Source organism: Macaca fascicularis, chromosome 17 (assembly GCF_037993035.2).
Source record: "Macaca fascicularis isolate 582-1 chromosome 17, T2T-MFA8v1.1".
Classification (NCBI taxonomy): Eukaryota; Metazoa; Chordata; class Mammalia; order Primates; family Cercopithecidae; genus Macaca; species Macaca fascicularis.
In genome coordinates this window covers 101277776-101298947 of record NC_088391.1, presented here as the reverse complement: position 1 = coordinate 101298947, position 21172 = coordinate 101277776, and the positions used below count along the sequence as shown (strand labels likewise).

General features: G+C 49.0%; 2 protein-coding genes and 1 long non-coding RNA gene across 44 annotated transcripts in view; 1 reads left to right on the top strand and 2 right to left on the bottom strand.

Moving 5' to 3' along the window:
- Positions 1 to 718: 718 nt before the first annotated feature.
- On the bottom strand, positions 719 to 9478 carry ING1 (inhibitor of growth family member 1). 6 transcript variants are annotated; one of them, XM_005586245.4, is made up of 2 exons: positions 9078 to 9478; positions 719 to 2553 (listed from the first exon to the last, which is right to left on the bottom strand). In XM_005586245.4, exon 2 carries the CDS (start codon positions 2480 to 2482, stop codon positions 1850 to 1852), a length of 633 nt encoding a protein of 210 aa, XP_005586302.2. In that variant the 5' UTR covers positions 2483 to 2553; positions 9078 to 9478; the 3' UTR covers positions 719 to 1849. The 6 variants fall into 6 exon arrangements, with proteins under 6 accessions (XP_005586302.2, XP_065389060.1, XP_065389062.1 ...); XM_065532988.1 differs by lacking the exon at positions 9078 to 9478 and adding an exon at positions 7769 to 8385; XM_065532990.2 differs by lacking the exon at positions 9078 to 9478 and adding an exon at positions 6878 to 7021.
- A 96-nt stretch (positions 9479 to 9574) lies between these two features.
- Positions 9575 to 21172, top strand: part of CARS2 (cysteinyl-tRNA synthetase 2, mitochondrial) — a 66359-nt gene continuing 54761 nt past the window's right edge. For 14 of the 37 annotated variants that reach the window (XR_012426514.1, XR_012426516.1, XR_012426515.1 and 11 more), the window contains exons 1-3: positions 15749 to 16160; positions 16438 to 16488; positions 20565 to 20682. Coding sequence is in view for 9 of the 37 variants with exons in the window: in XM_074021388.1 (XP_073877489.1) it covers positions 15940 to 16160; positions 16438 to 16488; positions 20565 to 20682 (390 nt within the window). In the remaining 28 variants the exon portion in view is untranslated. Of the gene's footprint in view, positions 10075 to 15748; positions 16161 to 16437; positions 16489 to 20564; positions 20683 to 21172 lie in introns of those variants that run through there. The other 23 variants (XR_012426520.1, XM_074021408.1, XM_074021409.1 and 20 more) reach the window with 8 other exon arrangements.
- LOC135968004 (uncharacterized) lies at positions 9942 to 16177 on the bottom strand. Its single transcript, XR_010582424.2, has 3 exons — positions 15809 to 16177; positions 12342 to 12474; positions 9942 to 10004 (listed from the first exon to the last, which is right to left on the bottom strand). It is a non-coding gene; the product is annotated as an uncharacterized lncRNA (long non-coding RNA).

The following is a 21172-nucleotide window of genomic DNA, read 5'->3' as shown; positions in this document are numbered from 1 at the left end:
GCCAACATGGTGAAACCCCACCTCTACTAAAAATACAAAAATTAGCTGGGCATGGTGGCACGCACCTGTAGTCCCAGCTACTCAGGAGACTGAGGCAGGAGAATCGCTTGAGCCCGAGAGGCGGAGGTTGCAGAGAGCCAATATCGCGCCATTGCACTCCAGGCTGGAGACAGGGCGAGACTCTATCTCAAAAAAAAAAAAAGAAAGAAATTAAAACTCCGGCCAGGCACGGTGGCTCACACCTGTAATCTCAGCACTTTGGAAGGCTGAGGTGAGTGGATCACCTGAGGTCGGGAGTTTGAGACCAGCCATGACCACCATGGAGAAACTGTGTTCTCTACTAAAAATACAAAATTAGCCGGGCGTAGCGGCAGGTGCCTGTAGTCCCAGCTACTCAGGAGGCTGAGGCAGGACAATCGCTTGAACCTGGGAGGCGGAGGTTGCAGTGAGCCAAGATCGCGCTATTGCACTCCAGCCTGGAACAAGAGCGAAACTCCGTCTCAAAAAAATAAAAAACAAATGAAAACTCCACTGACCCTTTCAATATGTGGGCAGATCAATGTTAGATGCCAGTTTAAATCAGAGGTCAGCAAACTCTTTCTGCAGAGGGCCTGAAAATAGTTTTGGCTCGTCAACTCAAAAGGTCTCAGTTGCAACTAATGAACTCTGCCATTTTGCAAAAGCATCCACAGACAATACATACGCACATAAGCACAGCTCTGTTCCACCGAAACTTTATTTATGGACACTAGAATTTAAACTCCATATAATGTTCAAACAAGTGGTGGACTGGACTTGACAAGTGGGCAGTAATTTCCTGACCCAGGGTCTGAATACAGATTCTGTTTTGACACGTATTTATTTGCTGGCAATTAGGTAACTTCATTATTAATAAGTGAGAACAATAATACAAAATTTACTTAAGGCTTCGTCTAAACTGCTGGTGTATAAATTTTTAAGACAAATTTTAAAAGTTACTTATGTCAAAATTAAATATACTACTAGAGGAACAAACTGGCCAAGTTTCATTTATTTCTTCACGTAACATTTTTACAGCTCACATACAGCAGGAAGCACACCTTTGCACATAATTGTGACATTAGCTTCACAACAGCATCTGCTGACTGCACTTCCAATCATAATATAGCAAGTGCAAGTTCACTTGGAAATGTACATTTATACATCTGATATAAATTAAAGATGGCTACACTATGATTCGTGATAGCAAAAGCATGACTTGAGGTTCCTTGACTAGACCGCTTGTTTAAGAGAAGTGTACCCAAGCATTTTAAAATGGCCATTTGGGGAACAGGCCAAAATATAAAATATCTATCATGTAAAATTTAACCATTTACCATTTTAAAAAATAATCTTCAAACTTGAAACCTTTGTTACTGAATTGTTATATGGATATACATCATGGCAGCAAGAACCACATTTACTATAGGCTGTATTTTTGGCGACCGGCCAATTAAAAAAATTTGTTCGTAAAGTAATATTACTTTTATTAAAATAAAAAAGCTAAATGAAGTATTTTCCTTCCACATTTAATGTGTTAGGTTGAGTTTAGTCCCCCTCCTCCCACAAGAAATCAGTCTGAGACTTCAGTGTTTAATCAAACCTATATTTGTAGTTTCTAAAATGCTGATCCACAGACCACTTTGTTACACGTGTACCAATGAAAACAAAAGGCAAACAGAATCACTGCCATCCCTATGAAAGGAATGGTTCCTTTTCTAACATTCTTTAAAAATATACATTTTACACTCCCTGCACCTCAACAAAGGCGGCAATGTCATAAATACACGGTTTATTTTGTCCTCCTCACTACCAGGCGCCTGTCCACAAACTACCTGTTGTAAGCCCTCTCTCTTTTGGATTTCTCCAGGGCTTTGTCCATGGTCTTCTCGTTCTCCCCCCGGCACTTGGGACAGTACCACTTGCCCTTGGGTTTATGATTGAGCCCCACGCACGAGAAGTGGAACCACTCGATGGGACACTCGTCGTTGTCACAGCCGATCATCTCCCCGTAGGAGACCTGGTTGCACAGACAGTACGTGGGTTCGTTGGGGTCGATGGGGAGGTCGGCAGGGGACGCCTCCCGCTCCGCCTTGGCCTTGGAGCGCTTCTTCTTCTTGGAGGTCTTGGCCTTCTTCTCCTTGGGTGTGCCCGAGGCGCTGTCCTCGTGGTCGTGGTTGCTGGACGCGTTCTCGCGGTTCTCGTTGTTGCGCTGCCTTCGCGAGCGCTTACTGTTGGGCTTCTCAGCCTGCGCTGCCGCCTCGCCTTTGGGCCTGTCCGCGCCAGCCTTGCCGCTGTTGCCCGCTGTGTCGCCCAGCTCCTGCTGCGCCTCGAACAGCTCCACGTGGCTGTCCACTTGCCGCGTGCGGTTCTCCACCAGCTCCACCATCTGGCTCACGATCTGGATCTTCTCATCGCCCAGCTCCTGGCTGCGGATCAGCGCGCGCTGTACACAGTGCAGCATCCGCCGCTTCTGCGCCCCGTCCGTCTCGCGGCTAAAGCGCTCGTAGCACTCGTCCAGCTCCTTCAAGATCTCTGGGGGCAAGAAGGACAGGCATCACTCGCGAGCAGGACATCGGGACAACCCACACGGCCCCGGACCCGGGTCTACGGAGAGGGCTGGCAGGGGGCCCAGGGGCCAGCGCACGGCTTGCCCAGCCCACCAGCCACAGGCCCTCCAGGGCCTCTCTGTTCCTGTGCCCTGGAACTAAATGCAAATGCCAGAAGAGCTCCCACAGGAAGAGGAGCCGCTCCAGCCATCCCAGAGAGAACCACAGAACAGTTCCTACGCACGGGTGACAATGCCCGAAGCCATTAAGAGGAAACATTTAAATGAGGTGCAGTGCTCGGGACCCAACCTGTATTAATACTTTCTATTAATGATTATGTCCTATACTGCCATCATTTTTACTCAAATGTTTCTATTTGAATGCAATTATTAATATACATATAACGTTATATATAAACATGGTATTTATTACATTATACACAATATACAAACGATAAAATATAAATTATTTGAATATTTCAAATAAAAAAGGTCTCTATTTTAACATACCAACATCTAGAATATCCTGTTAAATTAGAGAACGTGTATAAATGTATATAATAGCTCTCTATGATTTAAAGAACCGGGTTAACAGCAAAGGTCCAGGCTACTTTGTGTTAGGTCCTCAGTTTCAGTCCCCACATTTATTCTAGCATGTTATTCCTCTGTATTAGTGAAAGCAAGAACAGTTCTGCCACAATAATGCAGAAAAACCTAGCTTTGCTTTATTATTATTATGACTGTTGTTATTATTATTTTAGGGGCAAGGTCTGTCTCTGTCGCCCAGGCTGGAGTGCAGTGGTGCAATCTCGGCTCACTGCAGCCTCGACCTCCCAGGCTCAAGTGACCCTCCCACCTCAGCCTCCTGAGTAGCTAGGACTACAGGAGCACAACTGTAATGGGTCATTATTATTATTTTTTAACTGCAGTGAATGTACTAGCCTTGCTTTAAAACAAAGCTGGTAGATTTTACTTTTGCATCTACTGCTTAAACAAAAACATCTTCACATCTATTAAAGTCAATGGACTTTAAAATGCCATCAAAAAGAAAAGAAAACCTCTTCAGTATTTAAATATAAAACTTCTTGGGCATGTTAGAGGACAGTGCATATGATTTTAAAGTGTAATTAGGCAATTTCTCAAGAAACAAAAGCTGTTAAAAAAGTCTAGTTGAGGCCGGGCGCGGTGGCTCAAGCCTGTAATCCCAGCACTTTGGGAGGCCGAGACGGGCGGATCACGAGGTCAGGAGATCGAGACCATCCTGGCTAACACAATGAAACCCCGTCTCCACTAAAAATACAAAAAAAATTAGCCGGGCGTGGTGGCGGCGCCTGTAGTCCCAGCTACTCGGGAGGCTGAGGCAGGAGAATGGCGGGAACCCGGGAGGCGGAGCTTGCAGTGAGCCGAGATCGCGCCACTGCACTCCAGCCTGGGCGACAGAGCGAGACTCCGCCTCAAAAAAAAAAAAAAAAAAAAAAAAAAAAAAATCTAGTTGAAATAAGGGCAGTAAACAGTCTTGCCAAAAGGCTACTCACAAAGAAATTCCAGAGCTCTTTTTCCTCAAACAATAACCATTAAATTAAACAGTACCAGATTATTCTCCTAAAACCTTTTTGCAGTCTCTTTAAACAAGGCAACAATACTACTTTTTTTGTTGAGACGGAGTTTTGCTCTTGTTGCCCAGGCTGGAGTGCAATGGCGCGATCTCGGCTCACTGCAACCTTGGCCTCCCAGGTTCAAGCGATTCTCCTGCCTCAGCCTCCCGAGTAGCTGGGATTACAGGCATGCAACACCACGCCCAGTATTTTCAGTAGACAGGGTTTTCTCCATGTTGGTCAGGCTGGTCTCCCAACTCTCGACCTCGTGATCCGCCTGCCTCAGCTTCGGAAAGTGCTGGGATTACAGGAGTGAGCCACCGTGCCAGGCCAACAATACTACTTGTAAACTAGGAAGTGTATGGGGAGGGGCTGGGAGTGGGAGGGATTGTCTAAAATGGTACCCCCTCCCTTTCCAGATCTTATCTCCAAATAGTTATAAGATATATACCTAACACTAGAGTAAACATAAGAAGTTGGGCCAACGCTGAAGCTTCTCTAAATGGTATTATTTTCCAGAGTATATTCTCAAGCTAAAGACAGCTCTGAAGACATTTCCTAGAGGAACAATGCAGGCTGCCTGCCACCAGGAGGAATGCCCTAGTCTCAAATAGTCACTAATTATAAAAATAAATAGCTGTGTTCAACGTATCCAAGTAATACCAATTTATCCAACTTATTTATCATAGATGTTAAAATATGAGTGTGTACCATTTATTTTTAAATGGATTTAGGCTTATAAAATGGTATCACTTCTTTTCATCAGTAATCAAAGTTCTAAAGACAGTATTGTCATTTGATGGAAAAGAAAACCATCATATAAATTTAAAATTTAATAACACAGAGGTTATTTGGCATCACAAGCAAGCTTCCATCCAGACGAAGCCTAATTTGTGGGGAAGAGAAACAGATATCCCATTGCAAAATTACCAAGAAGTATTTCTGTTACCTAATAGTTCTTTGATACCCCAAACAAAGTATTTTATCAACAAAACCACTAAGTACAAATATTTATAGACAGGAACACCACCACTGCGAAATAGGAAGCCATCCTTCCAGACACTCTGCTCCTTGAATGCCAGCAACTCAGCTTCAGACACACTGCTACCTTTCTTCCAAACATACTCCACACCAACATTACCATGGAAAGCAGCAACACATGGAATTTACAGATTAAATGAGATTGTAGCAACATTGAAATTGGTTTGTCCAATTATTTTAAATGTATTTTAATTTTACGTAAGGGTTGCCCTGAAATTCTTTATGAAGCGGACTTCCCAGGGGGTGGGTAGGTATTTTTATAATAATGTTTGAAAAATAATTCAAGCAATCTCAAACACCATTTTAAATCGATAAACTAATTATAATCCATGTTTACGAATTAACAGACAACCGATGCCTACTAAGCAAAAGACGTCTGACTTCCTGTAGAGTAGATCTGTGAAAACAAGCTTCGTCTTTCAGAACTACGCAGCAGAGCTCAGCATTTACAGCGAAGTCCAAGGAGCTGTGACCCTTGCGACAGATTCTCGCGCTTCTCAGCGCTACCAGTTGCACGGCTCCAGTACTCCCGCAGGCGCGGGACTGTGATCTTTCCTGAAGCCAAAAAGTTCATCATCCTAGGTGAACCTGAAGCAAGCAGCAAGCCAGGCTCTCCCCAGCAACGACAGGAGAACAAAGTGGCTCCGTGAACTTTGCTGTCTTGACGGCTGGGACCCTGCACCCCGCCCCGCGCTTTTTTCTATCGTTGAACGATCAGAGTGGTCTCAGCCCCTGCCTCCCTTCCGTCCGGAGCCCCAGGGTCACTCCACGGAGCCCGCCCGCCCCGAGGACAGCACCTTCCAGGAAAGTTCCCGCGCCGAGGGTCCCGCTCGTGGACGCAGCCCCAGTCACTCACGTTTCCCCGGCCACGCGCGGCCCCTCCCTCGGGTCAGCAAAGATGCGGCCTGGGACTGTCTGCGGGCCGGTCTCGCGGGTCGCGGGAGGCGGCCCGAACTGCAGCCCCGGCCCCGAGCCCCCAGCCCTGGGGTCCCCGCTACTGCCATAACTCCGCGCCCAAAAGTGGCAGTGCTGAGTGGGGGCCTGGGCGACACCAGCCGGCCCTCCAGCCAATGGGGAGGAGGCCAGCGGGAGACTCGCCGCGCCCCCCGAGAGCCGCCGCATATGGGAATCGCCGATTTGGAGGGCGGAGGCCAGGAGGAGAACCAACCACACCGCAAGGCGGAAGAGCACAGCCCGCCCCAGCAGCGACAAGGCCCAATCCGAGGCTGGAGGCCGAGCGACCCGAAGACGTTCAAATCAACCACACTCCACCCCGCTCCTCCCCGAAAAAGAAAAAAGAAGACAGCGGAAACACAGACCCATGCCAGTTATTGCGCTACACCCGCCTTCATCCGCCTCAGCGACCAATCGTTCCGCAGGGGAATGATAAGGACATTCCACGAAGGACGTCACAGCCAACCACCGGAAGGCTGAGGCGGGACGTTCCACAGTATGCTAATGAGATTCCTATAAAAGCAGCTGCGAAGCTACGTCTTGGATAGAGCGCGCAGGGGCGCCTTCCCGGTAGGGGTATCTGGTGCTTTCGGGCATGGCGATGGATTTTTTTTTGCCCCCACCTAACTCTTCCGTTTCCCTACTGCGTAGCTTTGTAAACATTAGTAAACTCGGAGTGGTGATCCACATTCAAAACAGAGCCCCCAAAGCCTTGACTGACCTCGCAGAAAACTTTCCCCAACAGCCAACAATTCCCGGCGGACACGAACTCGCCACCTCTCTCTGACACCCTGGGCGGCCAGATCTGCAGAGAACGACCCACAGGTCCTCTCATCTGCCACAATCCTCTCCAACCCAGCGATCTGCCCGCGCCCCCCCGAGCGCAGCGCTGCGCAGATGGGCGCCTTCCCCGCCTCCGCTCCTCCCCTTCCCTTCCCCACGGCACACAGAGAAAAACCCTCGTCCTCCGCAAACTACAACCGGCGGCGTCGCCCCTCGCAGTCGGCCCTTACTCGGTGTCCAGTGCCAAGTGAGGGCCGGAGGGGACTGGGCGGGGGCGACCGAGCTACCCCGAACGGAGTACTACCCGGTACTTTATGTAACACTCGGATTGGGGACTGGGTGGGGGGCGGCGAAGAAGGGCCAGGGGAGCGGCGTTGCTCCGGACCGAGGCACCGGGTCCGCGGGAACCCCGGCCCACAGCCGCCCTCCTCCTGCAGCCACATCTCGGCGTCCTACAGCCCCAGGCGCCGGCACATCCCTCCATCTCGCGCCGTAATCTGCACCCCCTCCTAGAGGACGCGGCTTGGACCCGCCGCCCCCTCCCCCGCAGCACCCGCCTCATCACTTCACTACAAAGAGCGCTTTGGTCGCGCAGCCTTGCAGCGAGACCTCTCGCGCCTCCTTCCTCCTCCGTGTCCCGGGCTTTGCACACAAGGACCTTGGCGAATCAAAGGCGCTCCAGACCTTTTGTTCCTGCCCCTGCCGAGGGCCGCCGCTGCGGAGCCGGCCGCTTCCTCCGCTCCACGGCAGGACCGGGCCGGCTCCGCGGCGCGCCCGGACCCGCCGGGATGGAGGCGGCCGCCCCCGCCCATCCATCACCCGGCCGTACCTTGGTATTTCGCGTCGATCTCCCGCATCAGCGAGACATTTCTCTGCAAGTCGAAAGGCAGGGACTCGATGGAGTCCAGGTAGTCCTCCACATAGTTCACCAGGTGGAGCTGCTCCCCGTTGGCAGGACTCAACATGGTTCACCCCGGAGGTCCCCGGCGACTCGGCGCGGCTTTCCGCTTCCTCCACCCCCCGCCCCCCTGAAAAAATAGCACTGCAAAATGCAAAGCCCTCGCTCTCCCGGCGCCCCCCGCCGGCTCCTGCTCCGGACCGGCGGCTACATCTGCCGAGCCCGTCCGCCGCCTCCGGGTCCGCGGGTACCCCAGCGCCTGGGGGCGCGGGCCGCGGTGGCGGTGGCTCCCGGGCGCACGCCCCGGCCGGCGGCGCAGGCCCCCTCTCAGGCGGCGGGGCTGGCGCTGGGGGCCGCGCGTACGAGCGCGCACACACCGGCGGGAGAGGGCCCAGCGCAGCGGCCGCCGCCGCCCACCCGCCCACTGGGCTGAGGAGAAGAGAGGAGCTGAGCGGGCAGCAGGAAGGGGCGCGCTCCGCCGGCCGCCGAGCCGCACTTGTCCAACGTGGAAAACCCAAATACCAGTTTCAAACACTTGGGAAACATTCAGCCCCGCTGCGCAGCGCGCATGCGCCTCGGCCCCCTCCCCCGGCGACGGCCCCGCCCCCCGCCGCATTCACGCCCCTCACCGTCCCGGGCCCCGGGGGCTGCGGGCCCGAGGCCGGCCCGCGAGGGGGCGTGGCCTTGCCTGTCACTTCTGCCAGGGGCGAGGGTCGCGGAGGGGACAGCGTCAGGGCCGCTGGGGCGGGGACGGCGGGCGAGGCGCAAACTTTACTAGGAGTTTTTGGCACTTGGAGGCAGAGCCCGTTGGGTGGCGCAGCACGCCCGCCGGGAAACGCAGGGGAGCTGCCTGTTTCGCTGAAAACCCGACCAGGACCTAACGGGCCGCGGGACAGCAGCCTCCGAGACCATGGCACGCAGCGACTAACAGAACCCGCTCCTCAGCCCCTGACTCTCTTCGTCCCCGCCCCACAGCGCGGTATAAGTATGGCCCGAAACAGAACTGGCAACCACAGTAGCCAATCCACTTGCCAACCTCACTTTGACAGCCCAATCAAGATGAAGAGGAGGCGGGGAGACCGTGAGTAATGCCCCCCGGACTCTTACTACTAGAAACCCAAGTCCTCCGGGAGGCGGAAGGAAAAGGAGGGCCGGGCACGGGCGGAAGTGGCGGCGCATGCGCACTGGCACCCTCTCGGTGTCCTCCGAGCTGAGGCCGCGGAGTGCGCGGGAGACCTACCAATTCCTCGGCGGGACCACCACTCCCAGCAGCCTAGGCGGCTCCCGCGCCTGCGCCATCCGTCACCGCCCTCCCTTTGTGTCGCCTCCCGGTACTCAGTTTGGAACGGCTTGGAGACAAAGGGGCACAAGAGGGAAGCTGCTTCCTAGTGCCGAGCCCCATAAGAGGTGGATAGGCCCGAGGGGCGCCTTCCCTAGCCCTTATCTCTTCCCGCCCTGTGCCACGAACACCGCTCTCGGAGGCTGCTCCCCACATTTGGAAAGGCCGCCAACAGAATGCAGACATCCGGTCGGCCGGCGTCCTGAGGCCATTCGGCTCCCCAACCGCCCCTCCCCGCACCCCGTCCCCATCGCCTCTCTGCCCTCCCGAAGCTCCCGGATTTTGGGCTTTCTGAGAAGCCCGGACGCCACGCGAGCCCGTTGCCTAGGCGACCGGCCCCGCGCGCCGCCCCGCCCCCTTCCGGTCAAAGGGCCGGCCCCTCCTGGGCGTGGCCTCGCGTCTTTGTGCGCTGCCCGCCAGCGCTGCGGTTCCTAAGCGGCCTCGGCCTCGGCCTCGGCTTCCGCCTCCGCACGGCTGCAGTCGCCGCGGGTCCACTCCGGGGTGGACCCGAGAGCTGTGCTCGCCACGCTTGGCTGCCTGGTTTTCGCTAGTTTTCTTCCGCTCTGAACCCTGGTCTGTTTGCATTGGGTGTTTTTCACCAAGTCGGAGAACGGTGCCTTGTCATTTTTCACCTTTCTCACCGGACTTTCTCTTTTCCGGAGAGCCGGGTTGGTGGTGCTGCCTGTGTATTCCACGAACCTAAGTAAGCCCTGTCCCCAGCCCTTGCAGTGTTTCTGTGTCAACTCCACGCCAGCGCGCTTCTCCACTTTTTCTTAGCCTTTTAATTTGGACAGGGTCGGATTTCAGCTTTTATCCACCGGGTTTATCCTGTTGCAAAGCAGAGTGCACAGCTTTAGACACAAAATAACTGCAGTTGAAATGGATACACATTCTCGTGGTAAGATTTGGAAACGTGGTATTTGATGGAACCCTGTTGTGACATCTAAAACTATTTGCATTTTTTAAAAAAAAGTATTCTGTGTAATCCAGTAAAAATTTGGATTCGTCCAGTATTTATAGAGTAGATTATTAACTGCAGTGGTGCTCATTCAAGCGCCCTGCAGGGTATTTTGTGCTATGGATGTGAGTACGGCAAAGAGACTGAATTTAGTTGTTTTGTACTTGGAATCGGATTGTTCACGTTGGAACGTTGCTGCAATGATAAATGGATGGATACTCTTTACACTTTGAAGTGGGTTTAATCTTCACTTTTAAGCCCCTTCATCTCACCTACACATCAGGAGAGCTTTTGCTTTGATATGTGGGGAAATGGCTGTTATTTTACTTACAGATCACGCTATTCTAGTCTTGGCCCAGTTAAAAGCAAATGAGTACTTTCGTTTCTACAAGATTTATTGGCCACTACTTGGTCTGCACTAAAGACTGTAACACTTGGCCGGACGCGGTGGCTCACGCCTGTAATCCTACCAGTTTGGGAGGCCGGGGTGTGGATTACCTGAGCTCAGGAGTTCGGGACCAGCTTGGGCAACATGGTGAAACCCTGTCTCTACTAAAAATACAAAAAAATTAGCAGGGCATGGTGGCGCGTGCCTGTAGTCCTAGCTATTCTGGAGGCTGAGACAGGAGAATCACTTGAACCCAGGAGGTGGAGGTGGCAGTGAGCCGAGATTGCGCCACTGCACTTCAGCCTGAGCGACAGAGCAAGACTCATCTCCAGAAAAAAAGAAAAAAAAAGACTACGACAAGATAACATTATGTGGAAACAAACATTATGTCGAATAGAGAGTATAGAGGGAGTACAAAGTTGAATAAGGAAAATAACGCCTTTCCCTCTAAAAGCATATAAGTAATTTAAAAGTACAATAGTAAGAAATAGACTGGTTCTTCTATTCCTAGTAATCATTGGCTCTAGAATGAATAGTGTTTATCTGAACTCAAGAATAAAGTTGGAAGTAATTTACCCCTTACAAAGATAAGATGGAGTTTAACCTAGGTTATCGTTTTTTTAAAAAAATCACAATACAGTACAATCTGAATAATGAATTTGTTCCTCTCTTGTTATGTATTCTCTTCACACACATATAAACCAAAAAGGCATCTTATGCATTCAATGTGCCAACTACTGGTCCGTGTGCTGGGGATACAGTAGTAAAAAGTTTTTTGGAGCTTTACATTCCATAAAACTTTTAGCCCACCCCTTGGGATAAAAAGTCAAAAAATATTTTGTCTTCTTTGGAACAAACTTAGAAGACCAAGCAATAAGACATAATTAACTGTGATAACGAATTTTAAATGTCATTGAAGAAAGGTGCTTAATTTTGAAGATACGTTGTAGAATCTTGTCTGTTTCAGTTTTGTTTCCTGTGGAGTATTGCAAAAATGGATGCTAAAACTTTTCTGTAGAACAGAAATTTCAAATGGATTTTAAAAATAAACATTTAAAAATGAAATTTTTTTCTAAAATTATATTTCCAGACTAATTGAAAAAGCTCAAACCTATGAGAGTCAGATATAAGAGATGAACATACAATTCTTTTTCTTTTTTTGAGACGGAGTCTTGCTCTTGTCACCCAGGCTGGAGTGCAGTGGCGTGATCTCAGGCTCACTGCAACCTCTGCCTCCCAGGTTCAAGCGAGTCTCCTGCCTCAGCCTCCTGAGTAGCTGGGATTACAGGTGCCCGACACCATGCCTAGCTAATTTTTGTATTTTTAGTAGAGATGCAGTTTCGTTATGTTGGCCAGGCTGGTCTTGAACTCCTGACCTCAGGTGATCCACCCACCTTGGCCTCCCAAAGTGCTGGGATTACAGGTGTGAGCCCCCGCGCCTGGCCAAGCATAGAATTCTTTAAGTTTCAAAGTGCTTAAAAAAAATGCAAACTCATTTATCTTAAACTTGAAAACCCCTAAACCATATGCTACCATAATCAACTCTACTTCAGATTTACAAGATTTTGCCTTGAAATAAAATGTAATACCGAGAACTCGATTTTGTTATTGTTGTCATTAAAGACTAAGAAATGGCATTAATGATATTTTGGAATCATTAAAACACTTCCTTGTTCTAAGCTAGATTGGAGAGGGAGGTGACTTCAATTAAACGGATCCTCTTTTTAGGTATATATGGTGTATTAGTCACGGTTCTCTAGAGGGACAGAACTAATAGGATGGAGATATATATATATATGTCTATTAAGTACTAACTTACATGATCACAAGGTCCCACAATAGACTGTCTGCAAGCTGAGGAGCAAGGAGAGCCAGTCCGAGTCCCAAAACTGAAGAACTTGGAGTCCGATGTTCAAGGACAGGAAGCACCCAGCACGGGAGAAAGATGTAGGCTGGGAGGTATGGTAATGAAGACCATTAGCAATCTATTTTACTTTACCTTAATATTCAACTTGCAAATATTCAATATGCAAAAAGATCACATTTCTAGCCATCATTAGGTATTGAGTTATGTTTATCCGTGTTTTGATGATCCCCAAAAGCCTTAAGAAAACAGAATTGGCTGCCGGGCACGGTGGCTCATGCCTATAATCCCAGCACTTTGGGAGGCCAAGGTGGGTGGATCACCTGGGGTCGGGAGTTCGAGACCAGCCTGACCAACATGGAGAAACCCCATCTGTACTAAAAGTACAAAATTAGCTGGGGGTGGTGGCACATGCCTGTAATCCCAGCTACTTGGGGAGACTGAGGCAGGAGAACTGCTTGAACCTGGGAGGCGTGAGAGAGAGGCAAGAGAATCGCTTGAACCAAGGAGATCACGCCATTGCACTCCAAGAAAAAAAAAACAAAAACACAATTGGCCAGGTGTGGTGGCTTAGGCCGGTAATCCCACCACTTTGGGAGGCTGAGGTGGGTGGATCACTTGAGGTAAGAAGTTCCAGAGTCCCAGACCAGCCTGGCCAACATGGTGAAACCCCGTCTCTACTAAAAATACAAAAATTAGCCGAGTGTGGTGGCACGCCGCTGTAATTCCAGCCACTCGGGAGTCTGAGGCGGGAGAATTGTTTGAACCTGGGAGGTGGAGGTTGCAGTGAGCCGAGATCGCGCCACTGCACTCCAGCCTGGGTGACAGAGCGAGACTCCGTCTCAAAAATAAATAGATAAATACATAAAAATAAAAATGCAAAAATTAGCTGGGCAGGGTGGCGCACGCTTGTAATCTCAGCTACTGTGGACGCTGAAGCAAGAGGACTGCTTGAACCAGGAGGCAGACGTTGCAGTGAACCCAGATCAGGCCACTGCACTCCAGCCTTGGTGACAGAGCAAGACTGTCTCAAAAAACAAAAAAACAAAAAGGAAAGAAAACATAATAGAATCACTGCCAGTGAGGGGCTAAAAACATTACATGAATTTTATGAAGACAGAAGATACTATTGTTAATTTAAAAATTATGATCTATGAACAATTGAAATATGCCAGATGTCCAGATTCATGTGCAGATTTGATCTTCAGTGTTACTAAGCTGCTTTCAGAATCTGTGCTCCAGTTATTTCCTTGAATCCATGCGTTCTCACAGATTGCAGCTGAGCTTTTGTTAATTTGCTTTATTTACTGGCACATCTAATATCTGAATCAGCTTTATCAGGTATTTTACTATTCAGATTTCTTCCCACCTGCTCAAGTAATCCCTTGTGTAAGGGATTAATTCATCAACATTCAACAAGCCCTTTTCTTTCTTTTTAAATTTTTTTTCCAGCCACAGCAAAACAAAACAACAACAACAACAAAATAAAACCCAAGTCCTTTTCTGAACTTAGTGCAGGGCACAGTGAGAAGTTCAAAATAATGTACAATTTAAGATACTCAGGGAGATAAATATACACACAGCACTAGAAAGTTACAAAATAACAAAGCAGTAAAGAAGTGATAATATTCAGGAGAATTTAGAGTAGTTAGGTAAGATGAGTGGTTAACATTGATGTAGACAATATGGTCTCTTAATTCTAACATTTTAACCTTGTTAAATTAGACCATAGATTACATTAGACTACAGTTAGCTTGAAACAGAATTGCAGAGTTGGACTCCAGGATATTGAGAAACTACTCTAGGTACATACTTGTTTGTCTCTACTTAAACCTTTGCTTTTCGATAAAACACCAAAGCAAACTAAAAAAAACAAACAAAACAACAACAACAACAATAAAAAGCAGGAACCTCTCCTGTTTTGACAACTGGAAAAGCAAAGGGGACTTTTTCTTTTTTTGAGACATTGTATTGCAAGACACCCATAGAGGCACCTTTTTTTTTTTTTTTTTTTTTCAGATGGAGTCTCCCTCTGTTGCCCAGGTTGGAGTACAGTGGCGTGATCTCAGCTCACTGCAACCTCCACCTCCCGGCTTCAAGCGATTCTCCTGTCTCAGCCTCCCCAGTAGCTGGGACTACAGGTGCACGCCACCACGCCCGGCTAATTTGTGTGTTTTTAGTAGAGACAGGGGTTTCCCTGTATTGGTCAGGCTGGTCTCGAACTCCTGACCTCAGGTGATCCGCCCACCTCAGCCTCCCAAAGTGCTGGGATTACAGGCTTGAGCCACTGCGCCGTGCCCAATAGAGGCACATTTGTCAAGGTAATTTGAGTAACTTTCAGAATGTTTTTGTTCTCAAGATACCTGATCATGGAACTTTTAACCTTAAGATGAATCACAAGCAGACATTTCTGCTATACATATCTGATGAATGTAGTTTCCTAGCTTTGGTCATTTCATCCAGAGACCCCAGGAGAGTGTTGAAGTGCAGACATGGTATGTGTGGTGGGGGGGATACACGCTGTGTATTGGAGTGCAGGTGTAGTGTGTGTTGGAGTATACACTGTGTATTGGGGTGCACACTGTATTGGGGTGTAGATGTGTGGGGGCCCACACTATATTGAGGTGCACATTGCATTGGGATGCAGATGTGTTTGCTGGGATGCACACGTGCTGTGTTGGGGTGCACACTGTACTGGGGTGCAGACATGGTGTTAGAGTGCACAGTTTATTGGGGGTACACACTGTGTATTGGTGTGTATACTGTACTGGGGTACAGACATGGTGTGTGCTGGGGTGCACACTGTATTGGAATGCTGACGTGGTGTGTGCTGGGGTGCATCCTGTGTATTGGGGTGCACACTTATTGGGATGCAGACTGTGCTGGGTTGCACACTGTGTATCGGGGTGCACTGTGTTGGGATGCTGACGGTGTGCTGTAGTGCACACTATATTGGGGTGCAGATGTGTGCTGAGGTGCACACTGTATTGGGGTGCAGATGTGTGTGCTGGGGTGCACACTGTATTGGGGTGCAGATGTGTGTGCTGGGGTGCACACTGTATTGGGGTGCTCATGTGTGTTATGGGGTGGACACTGTGTATTAGCGTGTTGACCTGGGGTGTGCTGGGACGCACACGTGCTTCGCTAACAGGCCGGGGCCCAGCAGCAGAAGCTTGCACTGTAAACGCTCCCCCGGGCGCCGCGCACACAGGTCCAGGCTGGTACGGGGCGCACACAGACGCCTCGCAGGACCTGGGCTAATAAGGAGAGGAGATCGGCACGGTCCCGCCTCTTCCTACGGCCTCCCGGCGCGGCACCGCCCTCCTCCCTACACCCCTGGCCTTCCCCGCCCCCACCCCTTCGGGCCCAGGTTCTCCACCCTGGCGGCGGGCGACTCGAGCCAGGCCAGAGGCAGGCGCTACCTGAGGACCGCTTCCGGGAGTGGGCGTGGCCCCAAGGGCGTGGGAGGGGCGGGGCCGTGCTGCTTTTGCGCGCCGGCCGCGTCCTCGGTGTGGCTCCTGTCTCCGCCCAGTCGTAGGCTCTGGCCGCTGACATGCTGAGGACGCGCGGCCGAGGCCTGGGCGCCCCGCTGCTCCAGGCCGCGCTGGGCCTCGGGCAGGCTGGGTGGCACTGGCCTGCGGGCCGGGCGGCGAGCGGGGGACGCGGGCGGGCCTGGCTGCAGCCCACGGGCCGGGAGACGGGCGTGCAGGTGTACAACAGCCTCACTGGAAGGAAGGAACCCCTAATCGTGGCGCACGCCGAAGCCGCCTCCTGGTGGGCCGCGCGGGACTGGGGCACGGGCGGGGGCCGAGCGTGGTGGAGACTTCCCACAGCTGAACGGGATCTGGGCTCGGGGAGGGCGTCGTTCTAGAAGCTGGGAATGCGCAGTGCATTTGCAGGTTTGGGTATGAATTGAGCAAGTATGATAAACCCCGGCTATTCATCCCCCAGAAGTGGTTACTTTAAAAATTATATGATAATTATAACTGAGAATCGAAAGTCCTTTCTTGCAAGTATGTTCCACACGATGGATTTTAACTTTTTTTTTCAGGTATAGCTGCGGACCAACTGTATATGATCATGCGCACCTTGGCCATGCTTGGTGAGTTTCCTGGATTTGAATTTTCAAAGGACCATTTATTTTTGAAAGCCTTTTGCTGATTTATTTTATCTCTTAAGTGGCAACTTAGGGATGTAGAATAATTCCTACATTGCAGGCATTGTGGGAGATGTTACAACCTCGTTTGGTTCTTACAGTGATTCTGAGCACTTACGCTCATTTTACAGGTGAGGAAACTCAGGGAGGCAATGTGGAGCGCTGTAAAATGACCTGTTTTGAAACTAGATGTTTTTTGCTGGGTTTGGTGACATCAAGAGGCCTTTGCGGGGTCCCAGGGTCCTGCTGGTCAGTCATTCCTGGGCCCTACCACTTCTTAGCTTTTCAGCACTGGGCAAGTCACTTTATTGCTTTGAGTCCTGGTTTCTTCATCTTTGTGATGGGAATGATAATTTGGATCTTATAACAATTTTAGTAAATAATGCCCATAAAATGCTGCTTAACACAGTACCTCACATGTGAGATGTCACAGGGCTCGATAGTGATTAACTTTCCTAAGAGTACACGTTGAGGAGGTATTGGAACTGGGGTGAGGCTTGGTTTACCTGACTGCCAAGTAGTTGCTCTCTTAACCTCTTAACCATAAGATGTACTGCCTCCTACATTTGCCAAAATTACCACTTTTCCTAATATTTTGTATATTTACAAATAGTGTACAAAAATTACATATTGTAGATTTTTTAAAACTTAGTATTGTTCAGTCCTAGACTAAAAGTAAAAAGTTACATTTACTCTGTATACTTTTGTTTTTCTTTTTTTGAGACGGAGTCTCTCTCTGTTGCCCAGGCTGGAGTGCTGTGGTGCAATCTCGGCTCACTGCAGCCTCCGCCTCCCAGGTCCAATTGCCGCCTCCTGGCAGCAATTCTCTTGCCTCAGCCTCCGGAGTTGCTGGGATTACAGTCATGTACCACCATGCCCAGCTAATTTTTGTGTTTTTAGTAGAGACGGGGTTTCAGCATGTCAGCCAGGCTGGTCTTGAACTCCCGACCTCAAATGATTCACGTGCCTTGGCCTCAAAGTGTTGGGATTACAGGCATGAAACCCCGTGCCCAGCTTACTCTGTATACTTTATATATGTGTGTGTGTGTGTGTGTGTATGTGTGTATATATATATATATATCACGGAGCAAGATCGGAGCCTTTTTTTGTGTTTTCTTATAACAAAAATAAAATCATCTAGGAGTCATTTTTCCCCTTTACTTTGGGCTAACATACTGTTAATTATCAAAAGCATATTTTGACATCTTTCTTGAATTATAAAATATGTTGGGGAAATGTTAAAAACAAAACCCCCATCCTGGAAAACCTCTCCACAAAGGTAGAAGAGAAAGAAAAGAGGAAGAAAACAGTTCTGTTACTTGAATAAGCCTTAAACCAGAAGGAGATGAGCTAAAATAACTGCAGAGACAGAAAGAAATCTCATCCTTCTATAGAGCTTTGAGGACACAACCTGTCTCAGTCTATGAGTCTGCTATAACAAAATATCCTAAAATGGGACTTATAAATAATAGAAATTTCTTTCTTTCTGGGGCTGTGAAGTCCAAGATGAAGGCACCAGCAAATTTGGTGTCTGGTGAGGGTCTGCCTGCTGTGTCCTCACATGGTAGAAGGTAGAGGGAATTCTCTGAGGTGTCTTCTGTAAGCGAATTAACCCCTGTCATGAGCTCTCTGCTGCCATGACTTCATCACTCCCAGAAGCTCCACCTCCTAAAACCATCACCTTGGGGGTTAGGGTTTCAACCATGAATTTGGAGTGAAGACAAACATTCAGACCACAGCATAACCCATTGCTTCAGGTGAGTTACAGTGTGGAGTCAGATGACAAGGTAGGCCCATCTCCTCCCAGGACACTGGGAAATGGGGCATTATTTTCCTTGATTACATTTCAGAGGTGGGTCCCAGGTTTTGAAATTTTCTTGGGTTGTAAAACTGCCAAGAGGTTTATTTAGCCATTTAAAAGACTGACATGCATTTGAAGAGGACTGAGGAAGAAATCCTAAAAGTTGTTAGGGAGGGAATCTCTTCTCATTTCCAACTAGGATAATCAAGTCTTGCAGTTTTAATTTGTATAATATTTACCTTTATGAATACAGAAATGAATACGCATCTCAAGTGCGCAGCTGAATACCTGTTACAAGCTGTGTCCACACAGGGCCTTCCCAGGGGCTGGTGGGAGCTGGGACTCTCCCCTTGACCACCTTCCTGTCAGCCTGGCCAACCCCTCCAGGCCTTCGCTGGGCTGGCCTGCCCCACCTCCCTCTCCCCGTCTCAGCTCTCCTAGCATTGTACTCCTTCAGTGGTTATTTATGCAACCATCTGACGTCGCTAGCATGATCTAATTATTTCAGCTCCAGCAGGGCAGGAATCCACACGGTGCCTGCGGCAGAAAGGTAGTATTTGAGCAATGGGTAGGACTCAGTTCACTGGAAAGAGACACCCTGAAAAATAGTCTCCACCGTTTCCAGAAGAGGTCAGAGGGATGGAAACCCTGTTTGGGGAAAACAAATAGACCAGTTTGGTGCTGGTGGAAAGGAGCAGGGGAAGGGATGGGGCGTCAGCTGCAGCCGGACTGGGGAGGGTGCTGCGTGGTCTGGCCCAGAGAGTTTGGATTTCACGCCATGGTAGATGGAGTCACCCTGGAGCATTTTGAGGGAAGACTCTTAGCAAATGAATCATTTCAGCAATCACCCAGATGAGCGCACTGGGTTCACCCAGTGGATGGAAAAAACGGGGTAGAAAGAGTCGGGCTAATGGTCTCATGGTTCATGGTGGAGTCACAGAAGCAAGTAGAGGTCTCCTGATGCCATGTTCTTCTGACTCGGCTGCCCGGCACTTGCAAGGGGTGTGTGTGCGTGTTTGTGTATAGAGCGGCCCCTGTGGTCACAGCCTGCCTGCACGTCTCAGGGTCTCAAGTTGCTCATGGCCCTGCATTCTGCCAGCTCTGCCAAGCTGTGGAGCCTCTGCTGTCTCCAAGGGCAGTTCCGGGACTCAGCCTGGGCTCCTCTGGGCCAAGCAAGGGACTTGACTCTTGTTTTCATTTGCTTTAGGTTCCTGTAATTTTATTCTTGTAAATCTCACATCTTTAAGAGTCTTTCCCAACTTGAGGGGAATGAAGAGCATGGTGATGAGAATGGTAATAATAGCTTGTGCTTTTAGAATTCATGCTGCACAGGCAGTAAGACTGGACAGCAGTCCTGTGGGGTGGTGGGACTTTGCCCAATTTATAAGCAAGCAGACTGAGCTGTCAGAGGTTAATTATCTTGTTGAGGAGTTTTGGAGATAGTTTTGTCCCTGGAATCAAGATTTGGTCTCAGCTGTGTTTGGGGAGGGGGCGTGTGGGAGGTGAAAGTGATACAATAACATGGCTAGGATTCCCACACACCACCTTAAGAGAAAACAATTTTATGAACTAAAATTTAGAGAGGCCACATGGGTAGCAGAGGTGAGCGTGACATTAGGTAACCTTGAGTTTTAAGGTTACTTTTACGGGAAAACAGATGCTTGTGATGCTGAGTAGATTTTAAACCCTTTTAGTTTTACAAGTCTGAGTTACCCCAGTGTAGTATATAAATAAGCTGGCACTTTAAAATATCCTACACTAGTGTATGCATTCTTAGGAGTAATCTTATATGGTTTCAGTGGAATTGTACTTGTTTGGATTTGGTATTTGCTTCTGTGTGTTTTGTCATAGTGACAAATTAGAATTACTCTAGAACATGAACAAGAATGGTGAAAACACTATCTTAACTGAGAGATTGTATTATGAGTGGATTTTTATACAATTAAATAGACAAACTCACTTAACAACTCCAAAATTAAAAATGCTAATATTGTGTCCTGAAATGGATGCAATACCTTTGTCAGTTTCTCCTGAGAACCCTTGCAGCCCAGGCCCTGGTGTCATCAGTGAGACAGAGTTTCCTTGTACCTGCTCTGCTGAGCTGTCCATCGTGTTACACAGTGGAAGTTATGGAGCAGCATGTTAAAATGTAATGGATTTTTTACAAAGATAACTGAGGACTTTGTGTATGAAAGACATCCTGACACTTTTTTTCTTTCAGCTCGTATGTTAGATTTGATATCATTCGAAGGATCCTAACCAAGGTTTTTGGATGCAACATAGTCATGGTGATGGGTATTACAGATGTAGATGATAAAATCATCAAAAGAGCCAATGAGGTAAGTGGAGAAGAGCTACGTTTATTGATAATGCCATTGGTTAGTGTTCTGAGCCCTTCCTGAAAGTGGTTCTTGGCTGGGAGCGGTGGCTCACGCCTGTGATCCCAGCACTTTGGGAGGCCAAGACAGGTGGATCACTTGAGGTCAGGAGTTTGAGACCAGCCTGACCAACATGGTGAAACGCTGTCTCTACTAAAAATACAAAAATTAGCCAGGTGTGGTGGCAGGCTCCTGTGATCCCAGCCCCTCAGGAGGCTGAGGCAGGAGAATCACTTGACCCTGGGAGACGAGGGTTGCAGTGAGCAGAGATTATGCCTCTGCACTCCAGCCTGGGTGACAGAGACTCTGTCAAAAAAAAAAAAAAAAAAAGAAGGTGGTTCTTCTTTGCGTTTTACAAGTAGTTCTCACATCTTACTGTCCATGTGTGGCCAGCGGGTGTAATCTGAGACATGAAAGAGTGGTGGCTCACCAGGGCATCTTTGGTGTCCTA

Excerpts from the sequence above, each read along its gene's own strand:
- ING1 (XM_065532987.1), bottom strand. The coding sequence starts at position 6,206 with ATGGCAGTAGCGGGGACCCCAGGGCTGGGGGCTCGGGGCCGGGGCTGC. Across the intron at positions 2,554-6,058 it reads CCGCGCGTGGCCGGGGAAAC|AGATCTTGAAGGAGCTGGAC; the intron begins GTGAGTGACTGG and ends TCTTGCCCCCAG.